A 23,282-nucleotide genomic window follows, 5' to 3' on the forward strand; every position below is an offset into this window, starting at 1 on the left:
TACGTGTGTAGGCTATATGTATAGCCATGTGATTTTTAATAAATGCCCATGATGTAGCCTACGTAAGCGATCAATATATAAAAGTAATACATTCGCGCACTTGATGACAACATAAAAATAGCTTTTAATGCCAGCAGAAGTGTTTTTTTTCACCATGTAAATTTATATAATTGTGTGACTCCCTTGTTCACCCTTGAATGCAATAATAATAATAATAAAAAATCCACACGCATGCAACTCTAATTCAGGTATATTGTCATGCGTCTCTGGGGTTACAATCAGGCAGGCTATATTTGTGCCATATATGTAGTGCTTTGAAATTAAGAGCCAGAAATACAGGGATCTGAGGCAATTATTCATATAACAAAGAAGTCTGTAAAAACGTAAATGAATGTAAAACAGTCTACACAAATAACATCAGAGAAGAAAGAAAGGTAGTACCCTGGTGATGCCGTGAGCTCGTTGCAAACTCATACATGTATCATATTTAGTCTACAACCTTTTAGTTAACAATTAAGTTCATATCTTCTTCTTCCCAGAGCAAGATACGAGGCGTAAAGGCATGTTTGACAAAAGTTCACCGGGAATCCCAACAGTGACGTCCAGCTAAGTAAAAGTGAAACAGCGATGTTATCTTAACGAGCGTATGTCTTTCAAAAACACGATTAAGTGAATGGCGCCTTTCATCAGTATCTCCACAAGAACCTAATATCGTCAGGGATGCGGGGGAAAGCTGACTTTAGAACTGCAGCAACCTTATAGGATCGAGTGCGCTTGAAGTGGAAATCGAAGTGAGCTGTCCAGGGTCCTGAAAACAAGCCGAGCCATGGGTATACAACACTTTCTGCTGCTTCTCATTTATTTGGATCCCCTGAACGTGCTTTGTACCTTGACGGCCAAACGAGTCAAACCTGCACCCAAAAGGACGCAGAAGCCGAAAGAACTGAACAACACCACCACCGTCGTACCTTCAGCGTCCACGCAGCGGATCACGCAGGTCCGCCCGTCGCACACCCACGAGACCTGCCTGGGTTACTTCGACGTGAGCGGACAGTTCGATAAGGAGTTCGAGTGCAATAACACCGACCACCGCTACTGCTGCGGATCGTGTTACTTGCGCTTCTGTTGCCAATTTAAAGGCAACCGGTTAGATCAGAAAACGTGCAAGAATTACCAAAAACCGGACTGGGTGAAAACTGTGCCCCCATCTCCGATTCCAACAGGTGATACTTATGATCCGAGTATGGACCAAACGAACATGGCGGTGTACATTACCTGTGGTGTGATTGCTTTCATTATAGTTGTTGGGGTTTCAACAAAAGTCGCATATGACAAAGCAACCCAACCGCCTCAGGAAATGAACATTCACAGGTAAGCAACACAGAGAACATCTCACATTACCATACAGTTATAAAAAACTGCAGTTGATTGAAAACATGAACAATATATGCTGGAATTTTGTAAGTTCTGAATAGTTGAAAATGTCTCAGAGATCATATCACGGCAATTGCTCATGAAGATATTTGAGCTTTGATGTGATTGCTGCAGTCATACATGTAAATGTCAAAGTTGAAAAGCACTGATCCCAGTGATTGATTACAGCTCAATTGGATTGGTTAGAAGTGCTCTCACCAGCTGCAATGTCTGCGCTCTTTTGTTTCGCCTGTGGCCCATATGGATTTTAAAATGTGGAAACGGTTGTGATCAAGATCCCAAGAGTTATAATATGCCCCCTTAGCACTAGTACAGAGAAAACACCCTTCAGTTTGGTGTTTGGATGAAAAAGTTGATGGTAAATTACAGACTAGGGACTAAAAACAATTCAAGGAACGAAAAAGGAAACCAAAAACGAACTACGTTTTTAGCAGAACGGAACGGAAAACAAAGTGATTTTCAATTGTTCCAGAGTGAAAATTTTATTTTTAAATGCAGTTAACCAGTTATAACTGATTAATTTTGTTCCAATATTTTTTTCATGAAACTAAAGGCCAAATGGTATATCACAGTAAGTTTCTGGAACTACACCACTTCATGTTGCCCGAAAAAATGAAACGGGCTTTGATCCTGAAGGAAACCGTGGCATCGCACATTTCTTTGCCTAATTGCATATTGTGGATGTCGCATTCTCTAAATAAAGACCTTTTTAACAACTATATATAATTACTACATATACTGTACATGCATGCTTAATTCATATACAAGTAAAACATTATTAGAGGTAAAAAGTACATTTCTCAGTTGTTTCCAAGTCTTCAATTAATTATTGTTAGATACGATGCATTTATACAGATTTGATGCTGCAGGGTTTTGACTCAGAAGCAAATCTGTAAATAAAATGATACCTAACTGTTAATTAACTGCTTTCTATTATAAATAAATCCACCGCACATGAAAAAAGGCTTATTTTCACTTATTTTGGTTAGGCAAGTGGCATATTTTGGTCTTGTTTTTCCAGAACATGTTGCTTGTTTCTCTTGCGAGATCTGGCAACATGCAAACAAGATTTCACCCACCGCTTAGCACAGAGTACTGCCATTTTTAAAACAACATTATTTTATTTTGTTCTAACTGGCAACTGTGGCAGATCGCACTGCCTACCCTATCAAGGAGGAAGCAGGAGCCAGCTGGACAGATCATGTAGACTTTATTTACATTCAGTTCATGTAGACACAACATATACAGTGTGCTTTGGCACACACATGCTGGCAGACACGCACACAGCCCCGAGCAACACTCACCCTGTCGACTTTTCAGCCCAACGCAGATTGCAAATGACAAGCGAGCTGTGTGCAACTGTCTCTACCTCTCTCCCTCTAACTGGGTAACTTAGCACCAGGCATCCACACTGATGACCCGGCCACACCCTCCTCCTCGTCACAACAACGTTTTGGAAAGGAGGCTGTGGAACTTCTGAACTAGACCTAAAAATTATTTTTTTGCTCGAAACGAACCATAATAAAAAAAATAGTTTTTAGTCCCTGTTACAGACACTTACGTATATTTTCCACTTAATTTAATGTGCACAATAAGCACAGATTTTGTAATAGTATCTTCACAAAGTATCTCTCTCTCACTCTCTCTCTCTCTCTCTCTCTCACACACACACACACACACACACACACATACACCATTTACACAGGAGAAGATTATGTTTCTCTCAATGTTTATTGGTCAGTTGGTTCATTACAATGGATTGGCAGCTCTCATGTGGTGAGGTTCAGAAAATGTTAATGGTGCAAATCAACAATTTCATCTGTTTTCTTTTCACATCTGTGATACCAAAACAGTTTATTTCATTGCACATCCATATTGCTTATAGTCAGTGGTGGGCCGTGCATTTAAAGTCTAGACCTTCAGTGTGATTCATGACATTAAGAAAACACAGTTTCACAATGATTAAGACACCTTATGCCTTTGATTGTTTATACACCTGTTTCTGCAGGTGTTTGTTAACCAAGCTTTAATATCATGTAATGTGGAAACTAACTAATTTATCAATATTACTTAATAAAGTGAATGTTTATCACATACTTTGTATATATCCCTGAGTGTCGACATGTTTATGTGACAAAAAATCACTTACCAATTAGCTTGAAGTGAAAATCAGTTCTACCTTTCCTGTTCAATAAATTAATCAAACACACAGTCATGCAGAACATCTCGTGTTTTTAAATCCATAAGGATTTCATGCTTTTTGCACTTGATTTACATTAATCACTTAAATGTGATTGCGTCACTCAAGGCCAGCTAGAAGGCCTCAACTGGGACATATCCTAAAGATCACACCCACCAAGTACAAATAAATCTATCTCAATGGCTGATAAATCAGACAATCTGACTTTAGTTGCGCATTCATTTGCACTGTTGAGGGATTCTGTGGAAAATCTGAAGTCCTGATGGGGTGGAGCTCAGACTCAAGTGCTGCTTTGGCATGTGATTTGTGAAACAGATGTCACACTTTGCTTGTAAGCATCAAGGAATAAATTCTGCCTGGATAAACTTTTCGTTTTTCTCTATTTGTTTGTAGATTAATTAAGAGTGAAAAGCGATTAAAAATACATTGGCAAAAAGGTAATTGAGAATGAAAGGATGAAAAATATGTTATATTATTAACATATATTATTATATATTATTTGGCATGTTAGGTCAGCAGAGAAGGCTTTGCTGGCCCTGAGAAATCGCCACTGCTTATAGTATAATATAATATAAACAACTATTTAGCTCACTCCTCCTGACAATTCTCCCTGCATCCCTCTCTTCTCCTCAACTCCACCTTTTCTATTCTTAGTAATGTCTGGGTAGATCTCAGAGCTTGAGCTGTCTATTATAGCCAGCAAACTGTTGAACATGAACATGTGAACTTATAAAAAATTATTTACGCTTCATGCTCTGGTGGTGGAACTGATATCTGCTAAAGCACTAAAACTGTGCGGCCTGTTAGAAAGTCTACAAACATGCAGTAGGAAAGTATGCTGTTGACTGTCAATTAAGGTAGTGTAGTGTAACAGATGGAAAAAAAAAATTCAAATTCTCTGGTATTCAAGGCTTTCATATCACACAGTTTATTTGGTATTCTGATCCTCAAGGGCACATATTTATATATATATATATAAATATATACTACTAAATAAAATAGTAGTATAAATATATACTAAAATAATATTTATATACGTATATGTAGTCAGATTTTACAACTTTACAACCTACTAGGAATAGTGCAGTGGAATGCATCTTTAAGTCAAGATTACAACTTGTAGGCTCGTGCAGAAATTCTCAACTTGCTGAGATGCAGGGGCATGATGTCCCATAAACATGTCGACACTCAGGGAGATATACAAAGTAAGTGATAAACATTCACTTTATTCAGTAATATTGATAATATATATATATATATATATATATATATATATATATATATATATACACCAAGTGCAACCCTGTAAATATTGAAATGTGGCTCACTGATAATTATTTACATATTGTGTTTTGATAGTGGAAATCTGTTACCCAAACTTTGTTGCGTTATTGTTGCATTTTCCTATTATATAGCTCCCATATTTTCTCCACAGAGCCCTAGCAGATATACTTAGACAACAAGGACCAATTCCTATATCACAGTATGGCTGTGAGAACTTTGCGGCGATGAACAACTCACCCAAAGGCAATACGCCACAGCGAACAGGATCCAAAAACCACTACACCCCTGTTCACGGCTCAAAGTCAAATCACGGTAAGAGACCTGAAATTATTTACCTGTCGTTTTGCATGTATCGATCTTGTAATCTTGAAATATACTGGCCTGCAAAAGTAAAATGCAAATAACTGCATATGCACTGAATCTGTGTATATCTGAGCATAGTTGTGCCACACCTGTCTGTCACAGGACAGATCATAGTCTTAGAGACTCGATTTCATCTGTTTTAAAATGTGTTGTCACTATGTTTTGCCTTAGCACAGCAGTACATCTCAGTCTTAATGGAAAAGCCAAACTAAGGGTGCTGCTTTAATTCCAATGAACATAATGGAATGGAATGAAATGTATGTCACTGGTATGATTTTGTCTAATATAGTAATATATATCAGGAGGCTTATCACTGGTTCATAAATGTTGCACTGCAGGCCAAGTGCCAGACAGCTGTCAGTCAGATGGCTTAGAAATCATGCTGATCTCATTGCGACATGTGTGTCAGGCACATTATTTCCATGTCTCTGTGTAATCTGCCAGGTTAACGCATAGTAATCATCTGACCTCTACATGCTATATTTAAATGGGAATCAATTACATTTAGAACTGCCCCTATTGCTGCTGGGTTGGAATTGAAGGCTGCACTGAATTTCATTATATTCAAGGTCAGGAGGAACTTTACAGCTTTGTTGCACATTCTCATGAGTTATGATCACATGAAATGGCAGTGATGATGTAAGGGAGATAAATGTCACTCACACGGCAACAACACCAAATTGAAGGTCCAAAATGTGAAACATGAAGAGTTATATTTAATGCCTTTCACTCTAGAAGATCTATGGATCTCTTATCTTGAAACATCTTCATATATTGCCTCTTTAAATGGGATATTTAATCCAAACATTTACTTAAACATACTTTCATGTTGTTTCCAACCCTGTGATACTTTCTTTTTTCCATGAACCCCAAAAAGAGATATTTAGCAGAATGTCCAAACTGCTCCATCCCTGGTCACCTTATACTTTCGTTGTCATTTTTTTTCCATCCAACTATCCCTTAAAGTGAGTTAATTTTTCCATAGCTTGATTAAAAAGAGGCCTTGTAGAGCAGGATGTTGTAAGAGAAGATGCTTGAAGTTCTGACCTGGAATAAAGGACAAATGGAAACTGAGATCTCAAAATCCAATGAAACACATTTTGGCCAGAAAGTTCAAGATCCATGTCCGCCTTTCCATCTGAACTCTGTCAAGCTGTTTTTGTCCTTCAGTCTTTATGCAGCTCTGTTGTATTGTAAGACTTAATGTTCTACACATTTGATGGCTGATATGAGTTAGATCTGTGCTTTTCCAAGCTTCATGACTTGGAAAAATAACTTGGAGACTAACTACCAATCTCATTACCAGAGAGTGGAGGCAATATTTTCACCAGAGACCCACGGTCCTGTCCTAGGTTGATACGGACAGTGACAGCCTCTACAGAAGCATGTGTGTAATTGGCATTCAAATTGGAGTGCTTTTTACTGCATGCCCTAATGCACAAAAGTGTTTGTTTTTCATCATGGATTGGTCCAGCATGCTATTTACGACATGATCTTTGAGAACAGTCCTTGTTGTTTTCACTGGCTGTCTGTGAGCAATTAGTGGTGCTTTACACTATGAAACCCAATTGGACTCGCTCTAATTACCGATTGAAAGAGGCTGTTGTGAAATGGCAGTCACAGGCTGTGTCCATAAACATAAGATGATTTCACAGGCAAAATTGTGGTAAAGTTTTAAGTAATTATTATATATATATATATATATATATATATATATATATATATATATATATATATATATATATCAGTGGCGATTTCTCCGGGCCAGTAAAGCCTTCTCTGCTGGCCAAACTGTCACGAACCTCACTCCCTCGCTCCGCCCCCTCGAGCTTTTCACGCTCTTTTTGCTCGCTCGAGCCCTCACGGCCCCCTCGAGCTTTTCACGCTCTTTTTGCTCGCTCGAGCCCTCATGCCTTCCTCAAGTGTCTCACGTGTTTACACCTGCACCCCCAGAACATTATGACCACCTGCACTCGCGTCATCTGCACTCCTGCACATTAGTTTCACCTGCACTCGTCTCATCACCTATCACTGTTTACACCTGCACTCGCCCCTATATATTTCACAACCCGTTTCCTTCTCACTCCTGTTGGTTATTGTGTTTAGTTTCCCGTATCCTTGCCCCCCGCTAGTCTCGTCTAGTTTTGTACTCCTCTGGTTTACCCCTTAGCTTGCCAGCTCCCCTTGTTCCCCTGTCTTTGATCCCGCTAGTCCCGTCTAGTTCTACGCCCTAGTTGTTAACTGTTTTCCGGCTCGACCTCCCGCTCTCGTTGACCACTCTCTCCCGGATTTGCCCCTTTACACTACTTTGATTCCCCGGCTTTTGACCCTACGCTTCCCTGACCATTCTCATTTGGATTTGCCCTTGTTTGTACTTTTGCCTGCTTTGCTTTGTGAATAAAGCAGTTTCCCATCGACATTGTGACTGTCTCGTCTTGTGTGTGTTTGTGCGGGTTACAGAATAACCAACCTCACCGTAGACAGTCAAAATGCGTCACGCGGAGGATTTGCGCAGCTCACTAGAGCGGAGAAGCACGTCACATTGGGCGCGAGGAGCTACAGTTTGGAGGCAGGACCAAGCGCTCGCGGCCCAGGGGCAGCAGGTATGTTCTTTGTCTGACTTATGTCACCCTGTTTCACCTGTGTCTGCCCCTGAGCCCATTTATGCCTCCAGTGCATTTCTGAGCACCGTGAGCCTTCAACCCCCTGAGAGGTTTGACGGCTCTTCGGGCGCTTGCCAAGAGTTTTTCGTGCAAGGCAGCGGTGGTGTAACTCACGTCCTTGACATTATGGAGCCAGTGGCCCGACTCTTGGTTTTGCGCCAGGGGAGCCAACCCTTGGAGGCTTATATTATGGATTTTTGTGCCCTGGCCAACCAGGTGAATTTTGATGAGGTGGCTCTGAAAGACATTTTTCAATTTGGACTGAATGAGCCAGCCTCATCATTCATGCCTGGTGGTCGCTGCTCTCTCAACCTGGCTCAGTTTATTGACCTCGCCCTACTGTGCGCTGGTTCCTCGTTTACTGTGGGGGAGGCAGACACTGAACCAGCGCTCCATACCACGGCCCCCGTCTTGAAGCCTACTACGGCCCCCGTCTTGAAGCCTACCACGGCCCCCATCTTGAAGCCTACCACGGCCCCCGTCTCGAAGCCTGACACGGCCCCAGTCCCGAAGCCTGTTGCGGCCCCAGTCCCGAAGCCTGTCACGGCCCCAGTCCCGAAGCCTGTCACGGCCCTAGTCCCGAAGCCTGTCACGGCCCTAGTCCCGAAGCTTGACATGGCCCTAGTCCCGAGGCCTGACACGGCCCCAGTCCCGAAGCCTGTTACGGCCCCAGTCCTGAAGCCTGTCACGGCCCCAGTCCCGAAGCCTGTCACGGCCCCAGTCTCGAAGCTTGGCACGGCCAGCGAGTCAACTCCCATGCCTGCCACGGCCAGAGAGCCAGCGCCCATGCCTGCCACGGCCAATGAGCCAGCGCCCAGGCCTGCCACGGCCAACGAGCCAGCGCCCATGCCCGCCACGGCCGGCGAGCCAGCGCCCATGTCTGCCACGGTCAGCGAGCCAGCGCCCATGTCTGCCACGGTCAGCGAGCCAGCGCCTGTAGCCTCGACCGCCCCAGAGCCAGCACCTGTAGCCTCGACCGTCCCCATGGCCACGTCCCCTGTTGGCCGAAGACGTAAGAGAAGGAAGAGGGCCCCTTCTCCCCAGTCTCGTCTTGTGCTCAAGACCGCAGAGGTTCCCTCAGAGTCTTCCACAGCTCTACCGACCTCTGCTCCGCCCTCAGAGTCTTCCACGGCTCTGCCGGGTTCTGCTCCACCCCCAGAGTCTTCCACGGCTCTGCCGGGTTCTGCTCCGTCCCCAGAGTCTTCCATGGCTCTGCCGGGTTCTGCTCCGCCCCCAGAGTCTTCCACGGCTCTGCCGGGTTCTGCTCCACCCCCAGGGTCTTCCACGGCTCTGCTGGGTTCTGCTCCGCCCCCAGAGTCTTCCACGGCTCTGCCGGGTTCTGCTCCGCCCCAGAGTCTTCCACGGCTCTGCCGGGTTCTGCTCCGCCCCCAGAGTCTTCCACGGCGCTGCCGGGTTCTGCTCCGCCCCCAGAGTCTTCCACGGCTCTGCCAGCCTCTGCTCGCCCCTCAGAGCCCTCGCGGCCTCCGCCTCTCGAGTCTCCCAAGGCTCCTCCTCCCAAGCCTCCCAGGGCTCCTCTCAAGCTTCCCAGGGCTCTTCCTCTCAAGCCTCCTAAGGCTCCTCCTCTCGAGCCTCCCAGAGCTCTACCTCCCAAGCCCCCCAGGGTTCTGCCTTTCAAGTCTCTCGAGCCTCCCAGAGCTCTACCCCTCGAGCCTCCCAGAGCTCCGCCTCTCAAGCCTCTCAGGGCTTCTCCTCCCGAGTCTTTCAAGGCTCCTCCTCCCAAGCCTCCCAGGGCTCCGCCTCACGAGCCTCCCAAGGCTCCTCCTCCCAAGCCTCCCAGGGCTCCTCTTCTCGAGTCTCTCAGGGCTCCGTCCCTCGAGTCTTTCATGGCTCCACCCCTCAAGCCTCTCACGGCTTCGCCTCTCAAGTCTCTCAGGGCTCCTCCCCCTCTCAGGCCTCTCAGGGCTTCCCCTCTCGAGTCTCTCAGGGCTCCTCCTCCCCTCAAGCCTCTCAGGGCTTCGTCTCTCGAGTCTTTCATGGCTCCCCCCCTCGAGCCTCTCGAGCCTTCCAGGGCCCCACCTCTAGAGCCTCTCGAGTCTTCCACGACCTTTTTCCCCGAGCCTCTCACGGCTCTACTCCCAGAGACTCCAGAGCTTCCTAGGGCTCCGCCTCTCGAGCCTCCTACGGCTCCGCCTCCCGAGCCTCCTACGGCTCCGCCTCCCGAGCCCCTCACGGCTCTGCTCCCAAAGACTCCAGAGCTTTCTATGGCTCCGCCTCTCAGGCCTCCTACGGCTCTACCCCCCGAGACTACAGAGCCTACCAGGTCGTCGCCTCGGGGACCTCCCACAGCGCCACCTCCATTGGCTCCACCTCCTGAGACTTCCAGGCCTCTGCCTCTAGAGCCTCCCATGGCGCCACCGTCATTGGCTCCACCTCCAGAGCCTTTCAGGCCTTCGCCCCTAAAGCCTCCTTCGGCTCCACCTCCAGAGCCTTCCAGAACCCCATATCCAGAGCCGCCTACAGTGCCGCCTCTGACGGCACCGCCTTTCACGGCTCTTCCCTGGCCCCCTGACCTTGTCCGGTGGCCCCCTGACACTCTCCCTGTCCTGTGGCCTCTTCCCTGGCCTCCTGACCCTGTTCCTGTCCGGTGGTCACCTTCCAGACTCCCGGACCCAGTCCCTGTCCTCCAGTCGCCTTCCAGACCCCCTGACCCAGCCTCTGCCCTATGGCTGCCCCCTAGATCTCCCGACCACCCGCCTGTCTGCTACGTTCCCCCTGACCTTGCCTTGAAACTGCCCATGGACCCCATGGACTGTCTCATTTCCCTCTGTGCCCCTTGGACTGCCCTCAATTTTGTTTGTGTGTTTTGTGGGTTGTCTGTTCAGGGTTTTTTTGTTTGTTGGGATCATCCTGCACTGCCTCCCGCGGCCGTCAGGAGCCGTCCTATTCAGAGGGGGGAGTACTGTCAGGAACCTCACTCCCTCGCTCCGCCCCCTCGAGCTTTTCACGCTCTTTTTGCTCGCTCGAGCCCTCACGCCCCCCTCGAGCTTTTCACGCTCTTTTTGCTCGCTCGAGCCCTCACGCCCACTTTGCTCCTACTCGCTCACATGCTCGTAGGCAATCTCCCTTCCTCGAGTGTCTCACGTGTTTACACCTGCACCCCCAGAACATTATGACCACCTGCACTCGCGTCATCTGCACTCCTGCACATTAGTTTCACCTGCACTCGTCTCATCACCTATCATTGTTTACACCTGCACTCGCCCCTATATATTTCACAACCCGTTCGTCTCACTCCTGTTGGTTATTGTGTTTAGTTTCCCATATCCTTGCCCCCCGCTAGTCTCGTCTAGTTTTGTACTCCTCTGGTTTACCCCTTAGCTTGCCAGCTCCCCTTGTTCCCCTGTCTTTGATCCCGCTAGTCCCGTCTAGTTCTACGCCCTAGTTGTTAACTGTTTTCCGGCTCGACCTCCGCTCTCGTTGACCACTCTCTCCCGGATTTGCCCCTTTACACTACTTTGATTCCCCGGCTTTTGACCCTACGCTTCCCTGACCATTTTCATTTGGATTTGCCCTTGTTTGTACTTTTGCCTGCTTTGCTTTGTGAATAAAGCAGTTTCCCATCGACATTGTGACTGTCTCGTCTTGTGTGTGTGTGTGCGGGTTACACAAACATGCCAAATAAATAAATATTTTTCATCCTTTCGTTCTCAATCACCTTTTTGCCTATGCATTTTTAAACGCTTTCCACTCGTAATTAATCTACAAACAAATAGAGAAAAACTAAAAGTTTATCCAGTCAGAATTTATTCCTTGATGTTTACAAGCAAAGTGTGACAACTGTTTCACAAATCGCATGCCCGAAGCCGAGCTTGTTAGCTGAAGCAGCACATGAGTTTGAGCTCCACCCCTTCTAGCCTTCACAATTTCTACAGAATCCCTCAACAGTGCAAATTAATGAACAACTAAAGTCGGATTGTCAAATTCATCAGCCATTGAGATTGATTTATTTGTTCTTGGTGGGTGTGATCTTTAGGATATGTCCCAGTCGAGGGCTTCTAGCTGACCTTGAGTGACGCAGTCGCTTTAAGTGATGTACGTAATTCAAGAGTAAAAAGCGCGAGATCATACCGACGAGTCGGCTGTCACTGCCACATCATTATGATTTAAAAACACGAGATGTTCTGCATGACTGTGTGATTGCCTAATTTATTAAACAGGAAAAGAGGACTGATTGGTAAGTAAATTGGTAAGTGACTTTTGCATTGTAAAAGGAACATCAGTATAAATTAGACTGCTGGAGCATTCAGTGTCGGATCAAGTTTTGAAAAGTAGTGCTGTGTTCCATTCAACTCGGAAAGTCAGATTTTACAACTTCCTACTTGGAAAAGTGCAACAGAATGCATCTTGAATTCAGAATTACAACTTGTAGGCTCGTGCAGAAATTCTCAACTATGATTTTGCCCAGATGCAGGTGCATGATGTCACACTCAGGGAGATATAAAAATTAAGTGATAAACATTCACTTTATTAAGTAATATCGATAAATGAGTTTGTTTCCGTTTAACATACACCTGCAGAAACAGGTGTATAAAACATTATAATCTCTTTTGATAATCGTTCACCTGAAGCACAAATGGTAGTACTGCAGCATTGTTTATCAGTTGGGTTGCTTGGAGATATCTCTAATGAGAGTCAAACCCCTGCTAAGCTAATGGGAGCATTGCAGTTTTGTTTTCTTAAACGTCATCTTCCGAATATCGGGAAATGGAATTAATTTATGGTCAGAGATATCAAGTAGGAATATCCCACATACAACTTGAATGGACCGCAGCATAACCGTGTACCCTGACAAAACTAATTGCAAGCAACATTTAAATCTCAATTTAAAAATGATACATTTTTCCAGGTATTATAAACCTCCTTGATAGATTCATATAAAAAAATATATTTTTGAATGTCTGTACGGGAGACTTTAATTTCACAAAACAGTCATGCTGCAGTTAAAATTAGGCTTGCTTGAGCATTGTGTCATTTCAAGTTCTGGCTTTCTTGCGTGGATGTGTTTTTAAAATGTCGATTTGTATTATTAATTAGCTGCGACATAATATATGATACCCAAAGGCATAAGGTGTCTTAATCATTGTGAAACTGTGTTTTCTTAATGACATGAATTACACTGAAGGCCTAGACTTCAAATGATATATATATATATATATATATATATATATATATATATATATATATCATTTGAAGTCTAGGCCTTATATATATATATAAACACACACACACACACTGTATATGCAGGGGCGAACTGAAATGTTCTGAAAGCTGAAATGGCCTGCCACGTCCTGCCTAATGGGCCGCGACAGGCTGAAGAGGACCACAAAGCAGTGCACCGAAGGGGGCCACGATATGCAGAAAAGTACAGCGACACCCTGTGTATACGAATATATATGTATATAAAATATACTGTGTATAGACGTATGTATACAGTATGTGATAATTTTGAAAGTAAACAATTTCATAGAAAGAATGAGTAATTTTATAGTTATTTTATACATTTTATTTGTCTATGAATTAGGGGTGTAACAGTAAAATTTTCTCATAGATTAATTGTTCAAAGAGCCACTTTCTTCCACATTCATTACAATATAGAAAACAAATACAATCAGTTCTGTTTGTCACTGTCAAAGACATTGTCAACTAATAAACACCTTAAGTGTTCAACGTCACACAATTGTATTTAAATATAACAATTTTAACATCAAAACTGCTCCAGCGAGGTGTCGTGAAGGTTTGTTCACTCGCTTTGGCATTTTGTACTGAAGTAACACAGATCACTAACAAACAACTCTGTCACAATGCAGTTATTGCAGGATAAACTATTTGTTTTTTCCTCTTATGACTGTTATCATGACGAGTATATTTCTCTGGTGAGCAATTCAAAAGGGTCTGACACAGCTTCACGCTGATGAATAACTCAAGTTATATTGAGAGTGCTCATGTTTAAGTGACAGACCACAAGTGTGCACACACTGTTTCTATGAACGCGTGCATTGATGGACCACCACTCTTATGTTGCATCAGTTATGCATATATTTTCTTTGTTATTTATTTTTAACATTAATTTGCAGTTTATTTCCCTCTCTAACTGTGCTGTGATTTAGTAATACAGAGAAGTAATGAAATTACTCTGGAATAAGGAGAAACTGTATATCACAGACCATCTTTTCAATATCACACAAAATCTTAAAAACAACCAGACAGATCTCACAGTGAATTCATAAAAAGTAGGCAGATTATAAAGCTATTTCAAGTAAGCTGTGCTTACCAATATTAGAAGCTCTGCCCCCAGTGAGTTGTTGAACGTAAGGGCATGTGTGAGTTCCAGTTTCCGGGGTTAAATGCCAACAGAGGGGCGCCAAATATAAATATCGCCCCGACTTTAACTATGATCCTCAAATTCATTCACAAACTTGTGCACATAGCAAAGGGAACATTTATGCAGGATAAAACGTCAACAATCAACATTAAAGCTTTTACCTGTTATTGCACTGATTTGGACGAAACAGGAAAAATTAGCTGAAAATAATGATGAGACAGATGTTCAGGACAAGTGAGTGATGTTTTTATTTTCTAATTATGTTTTACCTCCTGCTTCCCAATGCCTTTCTCTCCTCTTGCATTATCGATTTCTTTGGCTGTTGCTCATTGCCGGCCTCTCCCTTGTTTGAACAGTGCACATGCATGATGCTTGATTGATTTTAACCCCTCTATTTGTGTAACCTTACTATCACCTGCCATGTGGACTATAGAAGCTGACATCTGCACTCTTACAGAAGTAGATATCTCATGAATCTAGTTGTGGTTATGGTAATAGGCTTGGGATCGATATACTCTAAATTAATAATTTAATACTATTAAATAAAACGTATTAAATAAACATGATGAATGTTGCTTTAAATATACAGTAAATTTGTATATAATCAGTTTAATATTATCAGTTAATGTAATAGTGTTTTTATGTAATGTGACTCATTCTGATTTTTAAAAGCAGCAGTTAAATAAAAAGCTTAAAGGGAAAAAGAGTGTTTAAATTTCAGTGTGTGTATTGATAAAAATAAATGTAGGACAATATGATGTCATAGTAGTGATGCATCGAGAATCATTTTGTAATAAAATCATTACCCTTTGAATCGTAATTTAACAATATCCTGAGGCCACTGAAAATTCACACCTCTTTTCATTGTTTAGATACTATCAGTCATCATACATTTCACAGCATTGATATAGTTGCTGGTTGAAATCAGTGTTAGAAAACTCATTACACAAAATTTCAAGCGCATCGTGTTTATTGGACGCACAATTATAATCATGCAAAGTAACAAACAAACTTCAGTTGACTACACATTAAGGTAGTGTCTCCTCTTCCTTGCTGCTATTTATTTTAATACTCCTTAATATTATTGTAATACTCCTTAAAATAATAGATACAATAAATGTTGATTTCATTGCAGTGATTTGGTCAAGGTGAATGTCGGAGAGTGCAGAGAAGGGTTTGATCTGGAGGCTGGGTCTGTCGATTGCACTTGTTCCCACATGAAACCATGGTTACTATAGTAAAACCAAGGTTACATTTCTAAGATAAGGTTAAGGTTAGGTTTAGGGGTAGGGGTTAATGTAGTTTATCTGTGGGAATAAACACAATAAACACACTGCAGTGATGCCCATACTGTTTGTTATTATTTAAATATGGGTGCAAATAGTATCTGAAACTATATTTGCACCAGGTTGCAATTAGTATCTACTATTATTTGCACCAGGGTTGGGGTGCAAATAATATTTGCCTCTATTTGCACTGGGTGTAAAAAACAAATATCAATATTTGCACCAGGGTACAAATAGCATCTGACACTATGTGCACCAGTGTTCAGTTAGTATCTACCATTATTTGCACCGGAGTTGGTGTGCAAATAATTTCTGCCACTATTTGCTCTGGGATGTAAATAGCATCTGCCAATAAAAAAAAAACACAAAATCTTCCACTGAGTTTTCCAATGTTTTTGCTTTGAGTCAACTTGGCTGTTGTCACAGCAAGTTCTTGCATCCCCTTAAATAGAGCCACATACTTACATTAAAGCCTATTTTAATAAAGTTCTTGCTTTATATGTCTTTGGTTAAAAAATTATGTTCAAATGTTATCGGAAACAACTATCATTCCACCACAAACTTATTTTTAACTAGATCAACAATTGTTTTGAAAAACACCTATAGACTGGACATAAATTACTTGCTTACGGTGGTTCTGGGATGTACATAATATCTTCTTTCTCAAGTGACTCAAGAATGATTTTATATCAACCAAAGTGCTCGCATAAAACAAATTACTTGATTAGAAATTTAGAGAAGCTCTTTCCCAAAACAATTTGTATGTGTTGCCGAAGGACTGTTTAAGTACTGCAGTCTAAGTGTTTTGTACCCTTATGTGTGTATTTGCTCAAATATTGCTTTAAGAGATCGGCACTGCATGCATATAATTTGTCTGGGTCATTAAACTAGGATGTAATTAGTTTAATTAAGATGTGGAATGCCAATGGGCAATTTCATAATGATATAGGCCTACATATTATTTTACACATTGCCTCCCCGTTTCTAGATTTTCTAGTTAATATCAAAGTTAACCAGGCTATAAAACGTACTTAGGTCATGACCATGATTTCTTCCTGCAGTTTGAAAAGCCTTGGCTACATCCTCATATGACGACATCAGAGCTGACGGCACTTATGTGTTTCTCCTGTAGCACATATAATTTAAGCTGCATCTCAAATTCTCAGTCTTTTCTTTGGAGGCCAGTATAACAGCCTATTAAATTCAGCTACATAGACTTGTAACAGCACATCATAATGAATTCTCCACAAGAATGGCCACCTGTGCACAAGATGCTTGTGGCATCTTGGGGTTTATACAAAAAGAGGTTTATTGTCTGTTTTAGTTGCTGTATTGCATTCAGTACCCCTTGCCTCACATTTATTAATGTATTTGATTCAGAGGACTGTGTCAGATTTTGCTCTTACATGTGTGCTATGTCAGTATGAGTTGGCCCTGTTTGTTGTGTTTTGTTTTGTTCATTTTTGTCCAACTGTTCCTAATGATCCAAAGCAAAAAAAAAAAAAAAAATGGAGGTTGAAACAAGCCAGCTATCACTTTTTGAAGCTAACAGTGTGCAATGCCTCTGTAAACAAGGTTTTAACATATTATCTTTTAATCCATTTAAATTAAACATGAATTTTTATCCTTAAATGGTGTCAGATTAATTACTTCGACAGATTAATTTGCCCAGTCATGACTAGACTATCACAAGTGTTTGGGAATGTTTTGGTACCATCTCTCATAACGATCCGTCATTACAACAACTTTTTGGGTGCACCACCAATATGTCACCATTGGTCTGATCCAGCCTGATCTCATGTAATTTACATGACCATTGCAACATTTTTGCAAATCAAAATTATGTGCTGTATTATATGTTTGGCTTCAGTTTCTCATTGAAATGTCCAGTGTGAGGTGCCAAAAGCCAGTGAAATGGTGTTGTAATCAGAGAGGTTTAAAGGTGAATTTTAGGTGGATTTTTTTAAAGACTAAAATGTATCTCCCTAACCTAAATATCTAACCAATCGTGTCCTAAAAGATAAATGACAAAACAGTCATCCTTAACATCCTTAAACCAACACCTAAACCTAATTTATCATGTTTTAAAATGCAAATGTGACATGAAAAGCACATTTTGGGAAACAATCACATTTTTTCTATGGCACTTTCATTTCACATTCACTTTCATTTTGAGCATCCTTGGAGGGGCTCGAGCCTTGGTCTCCGAGTCCAAAGTCCAATACTCTATCGAACTACAACAAAAGGTAATCACGTTTGAAAAATGTGTGTGTATTGTAGATGTGGGGGGGGGCTGTAAATGATGCCTTATAGTAAAAGTGTTGTTATCATAACATTGCAGTGGGTGAGTAACAGAGAAAAAATATGTGTTTATAAATCCATAACTAGCCATTGTACTTGTGATTTGTGTGAAAGTGAATAAATAGTTTATTTATTTAGAATAAATTATAAATATTACTGAGCTTGTAACAGAATCTTCCAAACTGATCATCCAAAGACCCCAATAGAATCACTTGACAAGCAGTTTTACTTTCTTGTGCTGATGTATTTAATCTTGAAATGTCATGGTTACTATCGTAACCTCCTGTTCCCAGAGGAAGGGAACAAGATGTTGTGTCGAATTAAGTTACACAGGGGGTCTTCCTTGGATGCCGAATTGTACCTCTGAACTTGAGAGAAGGCCAATGTCAAGTTGGCAGACAGAATTTGCATGCCCCGCCCCGGACATACGGGTATAAAGGGAAGCGGGGCAGTGAATGCCAGTCAGGATTTTGCACTGAGGCGAAAATGAAGCACGGCCATTTACAGTGCTAGTTCTAGTGCTGTGGCAGGAGGGACACAACGTCTCGTTCCCTCCCTCAGGAAATGGAGGTTACGACAGTAACCATGACGTTCCCCTTCTGTCACTCACTTGACGTTGTGTCGAATGAAGTGACACAAGGGGTCCATAGAAAAGCGGCACGCACTGACCGTGTTACGTGACTGTCAAAACAGGTGCACAGCAGGCTATTGTGTGCTAGAGGCACCTGTGCCGGCTGCAGGTAGCCCTCCCCAATGCCCACAACTCCTTTTTTCTTTTTTGCATACAAACCTTAGGTTTCCCGCACCCCTGAGGGGGGAAAAAGGTGTTACATGCCTAGCACGGGAGCAAGCCCAGCATCAACCCGAGCGGCGAGGGGAACCGGGACTATAGAGTATTAGGGACAGTGTGCCGTGAGAATGGCGCACACCGACTGACCCAGGGAGTGGGGAAATCGCTCTTTTATTGAACATGTTGGTACCGCAACCCGGAGATGGTGCGGCAAATGAAAATAAGGAAAACAAGGTTTCTCCTCCCAGCCCTCCTTCGGGGGATGAAGTGGTCTTAGTAACATCTACGGAGCGGACATCCGACTGCCTGGGTTGCCCGTCTCAGGAGCGCTTCTGAACTTTTCTGGTCCGGGAAGGGGTCCTGGAGATGGGGGGCGTACGCCACCTGCGAGGTGCCTGACACTGGGGCTGAGAGCTGGGCCCAGGTTGCGGAGCTGCCTGCCGTTGTTTGGTCGCAGGGGGACGCCCTCGGGGCACGCTGGATGGGCGGCGCCGCGGCATGATGTGTGAAATCGCCTCCGTCTGCTTCTTCACCACCGAGAACTGCTGGGCGAAGTCGTCAATGGTGTTGCCGAAGAGGCCAAGCTGGGAGATGGGGGCGTTGAGAAACTTAGCCTTGTCAACCTCCCGCGTCTCAACCATGTTCAGCCAAAGGTGGCGCTCCTGGACCACGAGGGTGGCCATCGCTGCCCGAGTGCCTGCGCTGTGACCTTCATGGCTCTGAGAGCAAGGTCAATGGCAGAGCACAGTTACTGCAGCACATTGGGATCGGGACTACCCAGGTGCAGATCTTTAAGTGCCTTAGCTTGATTGACCTGCAGGAGAGCCATGGCATGCAGGGCGGAGGCGGCCTATCCGGCGGTGCTGTAGGCTTTGGTGGTCAGTGATGACGTCATCCTACAGGCTCTAGAGGGGAGTATCTGGCGGCGTTCTCTGGGCACAGATGGATCGCAACTGCCCTATCCACCTGGGGGACTTCCGTGTACCCGTGGGCCGCTCCGCCATCCAGGGTAGTGAGAGCGGACGAGCGATGGGGTCGGTTACGGGCAGTGAAAGGCCACGCTCACGGCAGCCCGGGAAAGCATGTCGGCCATCTGCGTGTCCGCCTCAGACTGGGCGGGCTGTCCTGAAGGCGGCAGCCCAGTCGAGTCTTCCGCGTCAGATGCCTGGTGCTCTCTGATGCAGCGGTGATTTCACCATCAAAGCCCAGGGGCTCGAGGGAGAATGCCGGCTGGCCGCGAGTTGAGTCAAACTCATCCCAAGCCTGGACGGAAGCACACAAGCGTGTCGGGGGCGGGTTGTTCGTGGGGATTTACCTGGCGAAACCGAGCCCGTCATCATCCCCGTATCGCCTTCATCACCAGCCAGGTCTTCCTCAATCCCGTGGGAAGAAGGAGCAACATGGGGGGTGGCATTGACCTTCAGGAAGGAGAGCCGCGACCGCAACGTTGCCATGGTCATGTTCTCGCAGTGAGAACATGAAACATCCACGAACGCCGCCTCAGTGTGATCCCTACCCAGGCACACGAGGCAGCATCTATGGCTGTCGTACTTGGAGAGAAACCGACCGCATCCAGGAACAACACGAGCGGAAAGCCATCTTGAAAAAGACACGTCTTGAAATGGACGTTCAACGCCGCTGTGTATTGCTCTTTTGTGAGTGGAAAACTCAGACTCTTTTAGAGGAAATACAACTCACAGAAAGAAAGCGCTGTCGAAGCGCCCTGGGGTATGAACTGCACAGCGTGCAGAGAGAGAGACACCAGCTGGAAATGCGGATCCAACAGCAATGCTTCTCGCTGGTAGAGGTGATTGGAACAGGAGTGAAACTCAGCTGCTTGCTGCACAACCATTCGGCTCCGAAGAAAAATTCTGACTGGCATTCGTTGCCCTGCTTCCCTTCATACCCGTATGTCCGGGGAGGGGCATGCAAATTCTGTCTGCCAACTTGACATTGACCTTTTCTCAGGTTCAGAGGTACGATTCGGCGTCCAAGGAAGACCCCGTGTGTCCCTTAATTCGACACAACTTCAAGTGAGTGACAGAAGGGGAACAGGAAGTTTTGGCTGACATATTAAACATTGTTTTTTATTTTATCTAGTCTAGTTGCAGGCAAGGGTGTCACCAGAAAATTACTTTTGGTTGGGCCTCAATAAAAATGGATGGGCCAAGTTTTCGCCCACATTTTTTTAAATTCTTTTTTTTTACCAATTTGTTTCTTAACAAAAGAGAAGTGGCACATTCAAAGAGTGATTCCACGCTTTCAGAAATAAGATTTTCAGCATTTTTTATTTAAAATATTTTATAAATATACTGTATGTTTGAAGTCAATGTATAATCTCTAAAAGCTGTTACCTTGTCCATGCAACTATTTGCAGGTGATATTGGGGGGAAGGACATTCTCATTCTATAGAACAATTTACTGGACAAAAATCTGTGTAACATAAGATGAGCCATCAATATGGAAGAAAAAAACTACATTTTAATACGTACATTTGCTAAAAGTTAATTTTGTCAATGTTAAGGTGTATACTAGCATATAAATTGCTTCAAAGCCAATAGATTTGACCTATCTTCGATTTTAAATTCAGGGGTATTTAAGATATACAGTATGATCACAACATTTGTGTTTATGTCATTGCATTGAACTCCCAGAAAGTGTCCAAGGTTATCATCCACCTTTTCTGACTCTTCCATATGCATATTTTTTCAAATGATATTTCACAGACAATTAGAACATAAAAAATTAACATCACACCCTAGACACTGGCGCACTTTAATATTCACAAGACAGTGAGCAGGATGTGTTGAGTGGCCAAGGTGACTTTACCTACAGGTATATGAATTATGGAAAGTCATAACTCGTAAAATGCACTGGGAATTTTGCTTGTTATACTACTGATGGCTATTTACCTTGGAAGCAAGGTACTACAGAAAGAGTGATATTTTGCTGTGGGTCACATGTAACATTCTGGTATCCATTTGCAGGAGGGCATTATTCAAAGGAGAGCACTCGAGCGGGTGGCCATGACCTTCACAACTTCATATCTTCTGGATTTGTGACGCTTGGCAGAAGCCATGTGAAAGGTAACATGATTCTATATCTCTGCGTCATGACACTGAAAACCTTCTTCTATAACATATGAGGTGTGAAAAGAATCAATCATCAATCATATTATATCTCACCACACTGGCTGGTAATTCACAATGCAGCAAATAATCCCATGTTAAAGAAATAGTTCAGCCAAAAATGTTTTATTCTTTCATCGTTTATTTCACATTTTACTTATTCCGTGGAACATAACAGGAAACATTTTTAAGAATGCACTGGTTGCTTTTTTAAATATAATCATAATGCATGGGTGGTGGAGCTTTCAAGCTTCAAAAAGAAGATGAAAGCATCATTAAAGTATCAAAAAGTGGTCCATATGACCCATGCACTAAATTCCAAGTTGTCTGAAGACATATGATAACTTTTTGTGAGGAACAGACACAAAGTTAAGTTGTTATCCTCTTAGCACATTCATGAGAATTGAGAATCAGAGAGAATTTAATGATTAGTGAGGTTGTTAGCAGATATGACTCAAAAAAATTATTTGTTCACAAATTGGACATCGTTTTGGCTCTCATGAACAATCCAAGGAAAGCTAGGGTGGATGTCAACCAATGTACAGTGAATAGTGACATACATTTCGCTCTGATCCTCATGCAAAGGTATCATATGAGCATTCAGAAGACTTGAATATAGCACACACATTTTGTGGCCACTTTTATGAACCAGTCCCCATTCATAATAATTGCATGGAAAACAGCTACCAGTATATTCTTCAAAATATATTCTTTTATGTGCAACAGAAAAATCAAACAGGTTTTGAATGAAATAAGGGTAAGTTATGTCATAATTTTCATTTTTGGGTGAACTATTCCTTTAACTAAAAGTTTTTCAGATAACCAAGCCCTCACTACTCCTTTTTTGTTCTACACTACAAGGCAACACTAAGTTTATTTAAAATTCTAAGCACATTATCAACTACCAACTTCTGTTAAATGTTCAGGTAACACAACAGACCTATTCTTATCTTATCTATTGGCACCTTGACATCTGTAGTCTAATATAACTAAGCTGTTTAAAAAAGCCAAAAGAACATTTGCACCACCAGTGTGATTTAAACACATGCTGTGCATAAAAAAAAAATCAATGTTGCTTCATCAAATAGCCCCCGGTAAGTTGACTGACGTGGCAGCCTTCTCCCTCCTACACTCAGGGTCGCTCATTTACAAATCTTCCTCATGTGTAAATTCCCTCCGGTGATGCAGCAATTAATATTTATGTATTCTTTGCTGACTCAGACTGTATCAGCTCAATCGACTCATAAGAACATTTTTTGGAAGTTATTTACATTTTTCAAACTATGCCTTTGGAACTTGGAACTTGGTAGTGCGATATTGCAGATGTTGTTGACTTTTGTATGACAAATTGCTTGTTATGTTCATAATTTCTTTGTTGCTTTGGATAAAAACGTCTGTTAAATTACTGAATATAAATGTTAATGTGATGAGCATGCACATATCTGTCATGCTTTCAACATAACAATTTTTGAGTTGTGTTGAAGACCCCA

General features: G+C 43.0%; 1 protein-coding gene across 5 annotated transcripts in view; it reads left to right on the forward strand.

Annotated features, from left to right (window-relative positions):
* The first annotated feature begins 680 nt into the window (after nt 1–680).
* Nucleotides 681–23,282, forward strand: part of LOC127633670 (protein shisa-6-like) — a 117,145-nt gene continuing 94,543 nt past the window's right edge. For 3 of the 5 annotated variants that reach the window (XM_052112911.1, XM_052112912.1, XM_052112913.1), the window contains exons 1-3: nt 681–1,371; nt 5,070–5,230; nt 21,652–21,750. In XM_052112911.1, coding sequence (XP_051968871.1) covers nt 827–1,371; nt 5,070–5,230; nt 21,652–21,750 — 805 coding nt within the window. In that variant the 5' untranslated portion in view covers nt 681–826. The remainder of the gene's footprint in view (nt 1,372–5,069; nt 5,231–21,651; nt 21,751–23,282) is intronic. The other 2 variants (XM_052112914.1, XM_052112915.1) reach the window with 2 other exon arrangements.

This window comes from Xyrauchen texanus, chromosome 40 (assembly GCF_025860055.1).
Source record: "Xyrauchen texanus isolate HMW12.3.18 chromosome 40, RBS_HiC_50CHRs, whole genome shotgun sequence".
Lineage (NCBI taxonomy): Eukaryota > Metazoa > Chordata > Actinopteri > Cypriniformes > Catostomidae > Xyrauchen > Xyrauchen texanus.